Raw genomic sequence first — 11639 nt, forward strand, 5'->3', positions numbered from 1 at the left:
ATAAATCTGACTTTTTCTTAAGATCTTTCTCAAGAACAAATTGAAGAAAAAACTTAAGACAGTATTGCTGAATGAGGCCCATTGGTAGTAGAAAGTGCTGTACTGAAGAGCTCAGTGACTTTAACATGGCACGGTCATAGGATGCCACTCTATCAGTTTGTGAAATTTCTGCCCTGCTAGATCTGCCCCAGTCAACTGTAAGTGCTATTATTGTGAAATGGAAGCATCCAAGAGCAACAACAGCTCAGCAAAGAAGCGGTAGACCACACAAACTTAGAGCAAGGTTACTAAGAGCTGAAGGATGTAAAATCATCTATCTTCTATTGCATCACTCACTTCAGACTTCCAAACTGCCTCTGAAAGCAACATCAGCACAAGAACTGTGCATCAGGAGCTTCTCAAAATGAGTTTCAGTGGCAGAGCAGCTACACCCAAGCTATGCACAATGCCAAGTCTCGGCTTGAGTGCCACGTGACGGATGAATCCAGGTTTGGCAGATGCCAAGAGAATGCTACCTACCAGAATGCATAGTGCCATTGGGAAAGTTTGCTCTGGGGCTTATTTTCAGGGTTTGGGCTCAGCCCATTAGTTCCAGTGGAGGGTAATGTTAATGCTACAGCATACAAAGATATTTTAAACAATTATGTTTCCACCTTTGTGACAGCAGCACAGCAAGGGTCCTTTCCTGTTCCAGCATGACTGTGCCCCTGTGCACAAAGTGAGGTCCAAAAAGGTTTGATGAGTTTGGCGTTGAGAAACTCCAGTGGCCTGCACAGAACCCTGACTCCAACCCCAATAAACACTTTGGAATTAATTGGATTGTGAGCCAGGCCTTCTTGTCCAACATAAAGTGCTTATCTCACAAATGCTTTTTTGACTGAATGGGCCCAAATGGAGTGGAGGCTGTTATAGCTCCAAACATATGCCCATGACAAGCTCCATAACAATGTCCATGAACTTGTAATTTGCTGCACGTGTTAAAACTTTTGCACAGTACTGTATGTCTCAGAGATGTTGAGTTAAATAAGTCTCATTAAATTAACATCGTTTGTGTTTCACAGCTCAGGCAAACGGTGTTGGCTCATTGCTGGTCAAATGACAAGCCACAGGAGAAAAGCCACTCTAAATACATTTCTCCAACTTCTCACATCTCACCTGAAGGCCTGATTCAAAACATTTTTATTTCATTGAGCATAACTGAAAAATGCTAGTGACTGCACGTCTTAAGTTCACCAATGATCAAACAACAGTCCTTAAATGTCAATGACATGCATCTCAATTTACCACACATTTGAATTCCATTAATGTTTAATTATTACAATATATCTTCAGGGCCATCTCATTTAGTTAATATTGTACAGACAGCAATGCTTGGACATATATGCGCATTTCATATTTAGTGATATTTACAGCTCTAGTTAAAGGGTTTGTCTGACGAGTTGCACACTTTTGGATCAGTTAGTGATACACACTGAGAAAAGCTCCTCTTTCACAATGTACTGCTGCAGGTGAGAAAGCACACCACCAGACAAGAACGGGTAGGCCTCACAGGGACTGATATGACTGCTGAGGAAAAATAATCCATAAACAGTAAACAAGTCACAAAAAGAAAACCAAAAAAAAACAAAACAAATCAAAAACAGGGAAGTAAAGATAAACCTGAACAAAACATAGCATTCAGGCTGGAATTATACCAAGGCAGTGAACATAATGTTGATACAATAATTAGCAGTTGTTCGATGATATCATTAAAATAGGACTGAAAGGAGGGGGTGGTTTGACACTGTGTTCAAGTGTGGGTTTTTCAGTCACTAAACGAGCCATATACAAAACATTCAATGACCAAGTTTCAATGGGAGGACTTTACAGCCTTTTCCATTTGTTATAGATCAAATTCTGGTGTAATAGGCATTCTGACTGATAGACCCCTTAATGAGAAATGTGCTACAGAATGATAAAACTATCCACCATTTTTAAGATCTCACATTCATACATATGTACAATACATATCAATGATACACATGCGCACAATCTATGAACTGCAAGAAGTGGGGTCATGTTGGTGCATGTTTGTGTTCCCACGTTTGAAACCTGACAACCTGAAACTTTTGGGTACAACCTCTAATGTAAAGGATTTTTGGCTTCTTACTTGAAGGAAAAAAATGTGATTCAACTGAGCAGATTATTTCCTTAAAGATAAAAGCAATCACACACTTGTTTGTCGTTAAGCTACCCGTACATCTCATACATAGACCGCAAAATGCAGACTGATAATGACATTCAAATATAAAAATATATTGCTCTTCATCTCCAGACAAGTCTATTCTGTGGCTTTCAGTTATTCTAACAAGAGGCAAGAGAATTTCCACGTTGACTACCACAGCCACACAGCAGGAGAGACCTGAGAGAAATGATTTTAGGTTTACCAAGACACGGAGAGAAAAAAATGTGAAAGCATTAGAAAGAGAACAACAGAATGCTAAATGTGTCTGCATAATGTGGTACTCATCTATCTTATGTGGTTTGAATCATGCAGTCAAATATTTAGAAAAAAATATTTTAGAGTCGATTAAAAATGTAAAATGAGCAACACCTGCAAACAACAAAATATCAAGTGAGCACAACAGTGCATAAGCGTGCTGAAGGACTCTAAATGTGTGTACATGGGTGTGAGATAACATAGCGAGTCTTTACAAGCTTTTACTGCAGTGCGTCCTAGTCTGTATAGTCTGCCAGCGACATCCTGCGACAGGTCACACACTCAGGCCACTTAGTCCAATGAAAAAAAAGCTGCAATCTCTAGCTACAGTAGCCCAAAGTAACAGGAGAGACTGTGATACGCTGAAGGTGAGAAACTGGGTGTGGTCAGGTCATAGCGATTGTTCCCATTTGCCACATACGAAGGGCATTTACAAACACACTCTGACTAACAGTTCCCGAGGGAAGAGATCTGACAATGGACTTCCTTCACAGGCCTACTTCCTCAAGACAGATGCCCTGTCCTTACAGGCTGAAGCACATGGTCATCATCTGGAGGTAGGCTGTGAGTGGGACGGCACGTCTCCAGCTGGACTGCTCCACTGGCCAGAGCCCATTCCAGCCAAAACGGCCACGGCCTCTGCTGCTCTCATGCTCAATCCGTTTACAGATACTGGAGCTGGAACCGAGACCGGCAACACCATCGCTGACACTGCACTCTCATCAACACCTGCGGCTAGAGAGAGAGGGAGAGGGGTTTAATGCTTGTCCAGGTAGAAGATGGAGAATAATGAGGGGAAAAGCAGAGCTGGCGGGATGAATTAAGTTGCACAGATGGATGGAAAGGAGGCATGATCTATACACATTAACATATGATTTTCACTGTTACTTTGCAATGAAATAGCACAAAATACCTGCCTTATCTAAGCGTCTTCATTAGTGTGAAGAGTAGATTTTGTTTAAATAACGCTGTCAGATTCTTTTTTTCCAAATGATAGTAAAAAGCAACTATTAAAATTTTGACTGGTCTGGTTTAAAATTTCTGCTTCAATACCAATTCCCAAACAGTGTATTTTAAATATCTTATTTAAATTGGAAAAATATTAAATTATAAACATTATTAAAAAATACATTTTACAAAAAGAAAATGACATCACATATGCATTTTGTACAAACCTATCAATAACTATCATTAATTTGTTTTTGTAACACATCCAGCATGTAATTTAGACAACCAATCAGCAGTCTAGATTTTGGAACAAACATGCTTACTGGCTCATTGATGCTAAAAAGATCAACTACTAGGTACTGAATTGTAGCACTGAATGACAAGTGTTTGATACTCTGTGGCATTAAAGTATTTGATATGATCCCATAAAGATATTAAATATTGATACGCAGTCTTAACTGACAATCTTTTGGCTCACAGGTGGTTTAAAGCTGGTTTATGAGTGCTGACATCACAACAATGCAGTATGGTATCACTACTAAGATAACACTTTAGCAGTTGCTCCTTCAGTTTTTGCAGCTAGGTGTCTAAATAATTTTGACAATGTAAATGGAGTGACATGATTTTCTAGGCACAAAGCATAGGTTGTTGAATAAGTAGATAGGGAGTGATATATAGTTGTATCAGCGGGCAGATAAATAAATGGATAGATTACCTAGGTAGGCTTTTTTCTGCATGGCAGTAACAGGGCAGTCCTTATGAGCCAGCAGCAATTCTTTCAAACGTGTCACCTCAGTCCTCAATAGAGACACTTCATTCTGTTGTGCGCAAACACACACACACACACACACACACACACGGTAACATATTAACACACACACACATATGCAAACAAATGGTACTAAGAACCTTTACGTTTTCTGGAAGGTTGTGTAATTAAAACCTCATGTGTCTCACCGTGAGTGTGACATTAGTTGTGGCAAGCTCCTCTGCACGCTTCTCTAGAGCACTGACCCACACTTTTCGCTTCTGCCGGCAACGATAGGCAGCGGCTCTGTTCCTTTCCAGGAAGCGCCGTCTGCGCTCGTCAGGTTCTGTCTCCTGCCCCCGGCGCCTGCGTCCACCTCTAGGCGGAGCCGGAGACACCTAAGGAGAGAATTATGAGTCATAACATGCCAGTAAAGCAAAATTTGTAACAACATTTATCTATGTGGCTGATAAAAGAAAAATATATTTGGTATGTATTTTTCTGTTTAATAATTCAAAAAACCACTTTAGACTAGAAATTATACAAGGGTATAACTTTTACACAATAACTGTGTACATTTTTACAATAATACTGCGGCATTCAGCTGTAACCAGTGCCGACCACCATTCAATGTATACCGTAACATTACACCTTATTAGTATGTCAGTACATACATTTACGTGTAGGCATGTGTTCATGTTTCTGTGACTGCACTGCACTGACCTGTGGTTGAGCTGGTGAAGGTGTCTCATTGGGTTCGGTTTTCTGGGTCGGTGTTGGTCCACTAACACTCTGTGGTGATAGTGCTGCCTTCAGCCTCTAGAGGGAGACAAAACGAACAAAAGCTGGACAAAAACGTTGGAAAACAAAAACACCCACACAGACCTACTTCTGTAATTTACTAACTGCAACAAATAGTGTGCAATTATCTAAATGAATATTCATTTAAGATGTGTATATTCTGACTTCATGAGCACTTTTGCAATCCTGCGTGTGCATGTGCACGTGTCGTTCTCACCATCTTGGCATCATTATGAGAACTGTATCCAGATGGAGAGGAGGAACCACTGCTGCTTCCACCAATAGGAGGGCCAGGAATGCCAGGGATGTTGGGCACCGTATTGGATGACCGGGCCAACTACACATACATTCATGCAAACAAAACTTAAACAGAATCTAAGTACACAGGTCAAAAAACATTGTTGTAATTTTTGGACCTCTTACAGATATGACTGATGTTTGTCCAGGGCTGGGAAGCAGGGGAACAGTCTGACCATTTGGAAGCTGCATCATCATAGGAAAGGAACCAGAGGGAGAACTGCAGAAAAGAGAGAGAGAGAGAGAGAGAGAGAGAGAGAGAGAGAGAATTTACGTTTTGAATGCTGATCAGGCGCCGAAACGTACTAAACACAATTCACAGTGGCTAAAGTATGGCATTCATAAGAAACTCATACATCTGCTGTTATCAAGATATCCCAGGATATGGCATAGTTGTACAGTTTATGATCAAAACTCTACCTCTATGAAAACATCTCCTGTCTGATGTATGTTTTCTCATATAATTTTTAATATATATATATATATATATATATATATATATATATATATATATATACACACACACACACACACACATACACACACACATACACACACACATACACACACACACACAGCACCATGAGTGTTTGCAAATATTTAGGTTTTCAGTTTTTCTGTTTTAACCAGCACTGGCTTACACTAACAGAGCAGTTCCTGTAGTAACAAAAACAAATGAAATGTCCAGAACTCGTAATTTGATGACCCATTTCACAGTACTAAGTTCTATGCAATCATCTTACAGTTACTCAACTGGGGAAAAATTAAGAAGGGGACAGATTAAGTCTTACATTTCTCAGAACGCTGTCATAGTCCCAGCAGACTAAACATCCTCTTGGGAACCAGTGCACTAAAGAGTAGTGTGTGTTGTACCTGAGTCTGTTGGAGGGAGGGGTCCTTGTGATGACAGAAGTAGGCGAGGGTTGAGTGGGGTTCATGGAGTCGTATCCTAGGTGAAGAGGGAGGGACCCTGGTCGTACTATTGTGGGTGTAGGTGCAGAGCTTGCTGTGGTCCTTGGAGGCATATCCTGTTTAAAACCAGAAACAGTTTTACAAAATTTTCAGTTAAACATCAATTAATTTTACCATTCCAGATTTAGAATTTGGCAGAAATATTTAAACTTATAGGTTTAGTCAGAAATATTTAATAAAATTTGTATGACTTTAGATAATTAAAATAATGGCACTTAAAAAAAAATAGGCAACAAATAACACCAGTAAGAAACACTGCCTAGACATCATTATTATCCACTATTAGCCATAATACCTAACACTGCTCCTTTGAATATTATCTTTAGATCTCTTCCTGCCAAAATGTGAGAATGCTTCAATGTGGGAAAAACGTACAAGAACAAGGGATTTACTATTTGGCCTACCTATTTTTTCTACCCAAATTAACCAACAGATGTGCAAATGTGACTTTTTTAAAAAGAAAAAAGAAAAAAAAAAAAAGGAGAAAAAGTCATAGCAGCAATAAATGACCAAATGTGGGAATTAACTCTCAAAGTCTCAAGACCATTCAAAGGGCCTTTGCCAACTAGCCAAATGGGATGATGATCTTCAAATGTAAAAGGTTTGGCACCACAACCATTCCCACTTCAAACCACCTTTTCTCAAACAGACATACCCGTTTCTTATTATACCCCCTTTAAAACAGGAATGTGAAACTTCAAATATCAAGTTCTTGCTGGTGAGCAATTTTCCTCTCCTGACTTAATAAGGCACCTACTTGGTCTGCCATATTAAAGCATCTGAAAATACTCAGACATTGTCAACTCATGAACTGCAACACAGCCACATTTATTATTAGACAGTGAAGTCGGAATGGGAACTTAACACCTGCCACCTGTCAAATGTTGTTAAATATTTCCAAGCTAGTCACAGTGTTACTGTTGGAAGAGACATTGGTAGGAATGCTACCCAATGAAAATGTAACAGGAAATGTCACAAGTTCATCTAGCACCCACACTCATAAAAGTTGTCAACTTTATGTGTAATGAGTTTCCTTTAATATGTGTGAGGTACAGCATAAACTGCAAGGCCTTTTTTGCTGATGCAGTCTTGGTGGACATGCTGAAATAATGTCATGCAACATTTTGGCAAACTGTGATGGTACTGATGCTCACTTTTTCAATTTTTTAATCACACCTCTAACAACAGTTTGTTTCTCATGAGTGTATGAGCTAAAAGCTCAATGATCTCAATGTATTTGTCCATATATACACACTTTAACCATTCAGCCTAACCTTGCTCTTCCTCAAGGCAATAGGCTCCTTCGTCAGAGTCACTGAGTCTTTGCTGTCCGTCATGCTAGAAGCAGATGAAGGGCTGTCAGGAGGTGAGGAGTCAATCTCCAGAGGTCCTTCTCTCTCCATTTCAGATGGAATTTGCAAAGCAGAAAGCTATGAAGACAGAAGACTCCACTGGTCAAATTACAAAAACACAGACTGAATAATTCAGCCAAAATCTACAACCAAATGCTGTATACAGGTCATAGGAGTAACATCAGTATGTATCAGTTGGTAGATAAAAACTGATAAAAAAAATTGCTACATAAGTCTCACCGTAGTCTTGGCTCTCCTCTCCTCATCCTCCTGTGTTTTGCGAAGCTCCTGTTCAAAGGAGCCATCTAGCTCACTGAACAAACCCACCTCCTCACAGTTCTTCAAAAAGCGGGTGGGAGTGGGTGTCTGATCTGTAACACATACACACAATCAGTATCAACTTACACTGCTCTATGCTGCAGGTGAAGGCGTCACTTGGTGCCAGGATGCCAAGTGTCACTTCTACAGAATCAGAGAACATCAAGCATGTTTGGCAGTCAGTGTATAGTGTGATATAACGTAAACAAATACCAAAATCACATTAAATGAAGCCATCTACCATCTCCAGTATAAAAAGAAATGATGTCAACCAAACCTGCAATAATAACAGTGTCAGTTCTAGTCTGTCCAAACTTCAGGGTCATCTCATGCTTATGTTTATGCACAGCCAGATGATCTTCATTGGTAAACCGCTAATGCAAAAAACAGACACAGTTTCATTTAGTTACATCTATTATTTGCTATTAACAGTAACATCATATCTTTTGAAAAACAAAATGGGTAGAACAGAAAGGAAGTTACGTAATTCAAACCAAAAGCCTGTTATTTTGATAATGGTTCATTCAAAAACAATGTGGTAATTGTTAATGAAACTATAACTAGCACTGATGTGTCACTAAATTGGTCGAATACCCAATGACTTCTTCCCTTTAATTGTTTTTGAACGATGTAAACGGGCAAAATTGGGTAATTAAACCGGGTAGTTTCTACAAGGAGGAGACAGAGATAAGACAGCAGCTGGAAAGGAAAGACTCAGGTAGCCCTTACCTGTCCACATCCTGGGGCTGAGCACACAAAAGGTCGATCGTCCCCCATTTTACATCAAACAGTTCCTGTGTCACTTCTACAACACCATCCAGCAAAAAGAACAGTTACACTTCACCGTAAGAGCGCAAGAATTCAGTAAAGTGATCAGAGTGATCAGTGGAATTCCTCTCAAATAGCTACACATAATGAAGCCATTTCTCACAGTACAAAGCGTTTCAGATGCGGACTTGACTTTGATGAAACAACATGCTTTATGTCCCTTCAGACATATGACTGTTATACACGGCGGTGATGCACACTGAAGGTCGCTATCTGCGATTGTACATCATGTAATGTGCGCACATTGCATTTCCGCCCGAGCCTGTAGGTTACAGTAAGATGCTAACTGTGTCGTACTAACATCAGGAGAAGGAAAGGGGTGAATTAGCCAGTCGGCTAATCTAGGATATCTTTCAAAAAGCTACCCGTTTGGTCAAACGTAATCACCAATATACTGAGATAAATTCGACGGTTTAAGTTTGTTGGTTTATATCGGGGGAAGGCGAGCCGAGACATAACGACATTTGCTAGCTAACGTTAGCTTAGTTATATCCTCACCAGCTGACAACACAACGAGCACATGAAGAAGACGGGCACGCTGACACACAAACTATTATTGAAGACAGCCACAAAAGTAGGCAGAAGGCAAGCACAGAACAGGTCTAGGGTGATGTGAAGAGTTTTACGAGTAACTATCTAGAACATAAACAGCGCCCGTGTCACGCTAACTAACTGTTAGCTGCTGCTTACATGGTCTGTTTCTGCTAGACTGAGCTAACGGGCTAATGCTAATTCACCGCCACCGTTTGTGCTGACGATTGGGATATTCGCGAAAGCGCCAATGTGGGGACCCGCTCGGGAAAGAGAGTGATAAAACGCTGATGGGTACTGCAGCTGTTATCCTCTGCAAGTGGTGGTGTTTGCAAACTCACCCCGCCACTCCTCCCTCTCTCTGCGCCCCTCTCTCTCTCCCTCCGCCGCTGCTGGCTTCACTGCTCCTTCATCCACTACAGCAGAAACCTCGCGATACGCTGCGGTGATACAGCCTCCAGATTAAACGTGTTACGTAACAGATTTACAGTAGAAGAGGATAAATCCCGAATCTCAGATTACTGTACATTCAAAACATTCACGTACAAAGCAGACACACAAAGGACAGACGGCAAGCCTAATCTTAAGAAATACTTTTTTGGACGGGTAAATACAACGCGTGTCCAAAAGTTTGTAGACACCTGTGTTTCTTCTGAAATCAACGGTGTCAAATGGAAGTTTGCCCCCCCCCCTTTTTCTGCTGTAACAGCTGCTCTTCTGGGAAGGCTTTACAGTAGATGTTGGAGCATTTCTGTGATGATCTGATTACATCCAGCCACAAAAGCATTAGTAAAACCAGGCACCAATGGTGAATGATTAGTTCTGGATCACAAACACCTCTTCAACTCATCCCATAGTTAGGCCTACCGGATGGAGACCCATGACTCCAGAAGACGCAGTCCCACTGCTCCGCAGTCCAACGCTCGAGAGCTCTATACCCCACTAGACACACTGCAGCTGCTTCAGATCATCCCATTATATTGGCAGTGCTCTACTATAGAGATTATACAAGATGCATGTGCACAATACAACACCCGCGTCAACCATAGGTGGATTTTAATGTACCTTAAAAGGGCGCCTGGACACTTCTGAGCATTTAGGTTCGGTTTTCCAGACAGGGAACAAACCTAATCCAAGACCACGCTTTCCTTTTAGTGGAGGATCTCCATTCAAATTGCACTGTAATCCATGACTCAGCTTAAATCCCTGGAAACCAACCCATAGGTTTGTGTGACATGCATAAATGGCACTGATCAGTATATGATCATATTCCAGCAAATTAAGACATACTGCAGAGGTCCACATGAGGATCCAAATACAAGTAGCATTTTCAGAAGAAACAGCAGGAGAAAAACAAGCAGTATAAGAAATATGCAAACATCAGATACTATTCTGATCAAAATGTATTAGAAGAGAAATGTTTTAAACATTGGTTTGTTCTTATCCCCATCCACTGTAAAGCAGGGACTCGTTTCCTCCCATCCTCTTACATAATGGCAGCATCCCACCACATCAGCACATTTACATAGATTATACCCAGTTATGTATTATGCTGCTACACATGTGGTGCTGCCAAAGCTAGCCCTTACAGCAGAGCTTACTTACTGCAAATGTTATGGCATATCTGTTAGAGCACAGGTTTCCCCTGAGGGTAGAAAAATGCAGATAAGTAAATGCAGATCATTTTATCATTTATTTTGTTTTTTCCTCATAATTTTTCTTAAACAGTTCTCATTAGACATCTACAACTGTGTGTCCTGCAACATTTCACTCACTCATGTACTATTCACCCCTCCCTGACAAAACACAAGCCCTGGGGAGAAAGGAAACCCTGACAAGGGAAAATAACTACAAAAGGGAAGGGAGGTCAATCTAATTCTAGCAATCTCACTACGAGAAACCATGTCAGGTTAATTTTCTAAAAAGCGCACAGCGTACAAGAGTAGAAACAAAATTAGTGCATTTAATTTTACAATACCACAAGCTGCTTTTAAAACAAAGTAATGAAAATCAAATTATAAAACCTGACTCAGATTGATTACTCTTACTTAGTGGCACATACTCTACATCGTTTGTAACCGAAATATTCCAACCCCCCCCCTCAAAATAAAACAAAAATAATAAAATTAATTACGCAGGACCTAATGCCAGTATTTAAAGAAAAAAACTGAACAGAATGCACAGTGTATTAAAGAAAATAGAATAAATAGAAAACATACTAAGACAAAATCTGCAGAGCTTTTTAGGTCTTGCAAATCTCAATGGATAAAAATACAATTGTTAGGACACACCATCACCTTCAGAAGGTTTACATATCGAAGTCTTTTTAGCAACATTCAGAATCACAAATACACACGTCAGCATT

At 40.3% G+C, this 11639-nt stretch overlaps 1 protein-coding gene across 1 annotated transcript; it reads right to left on the reverse strand.

Annotated features, from left to right (window-relative positions):
* Positions 1 to 1163: 1163 nt before the first annotated feature.
* On the reverse strand, positions 1164 to 9784 carry atf7b (activating transcription factor 7b). The gene is made up of 12 exons (XM_036570812.1): positions 9616 to 9784; positions 8645 to 8720; positions 8193 to 8289; positions 7838 to 7968; positions 7520 to 7675; positions 6147 to 6301; positions 5400 to 5493; positions 5194 to 5313; positions 4899 to 4994; positions 4385 to 4573; positions 4143 to 4245; positions 1164 to 3214 (listed from the first exon to the last, which is right to left on the reverse strand). The coding sequence occupies exons 2-12, from the start codon at positions 8690 to 8692 to the stop codon at positions 3027 to 3029; spliced, it is 1377 nt and encodes a 458-aa protein (XP_036426705.1). The 5' UTR covers positions 8693 to 8720; positions 9616 to 9784; the 3' UTR covers positions 1164 to 3026.
* Between the last annotated feature and the right edge of the window lie 1855 nt (positions 9785 to 11639).

The sequence above is a fragment of the Colossoma macropomum genome, unplaced genomic scaffold, assembly GCF_904425465.1.
Source record: "Colossoma macropomum unplaced genomic scaffold, Colossoma_macropomum, whole genome shotgun sequence".
Classification (NCBI taxonomy): domain Eukaryota; kingdom Metazoa; phylum Chordata; class Actinopteri; order Characiformes; family Serrasalmidae; genus Colossoma; species Colossoma macropomum.

Coding starts and splice junctions, on each gene's coding strand:
- atf7b (XM_036570812.1), bottom strand. CDS start 8,692: ATGGGGGACGATCGACCTTTTGTGTGCTCAGCCCCAGGATGTGGACAG. Junction 7,676..7,837: donor AGAGGAGAGCCAAGACTACG/GTGAGACTTATG, acceptor CTGTCTTCATAG/CTTTCTGCTTTGCAAATTCC. Junction 3,215..4,142: donor GCAGAAAAAAGCCTACCTAG/GTAATCTATCCA, acceptor CTCTCTCTCTAG/CCGCAGGTGTTGATGAGAGT.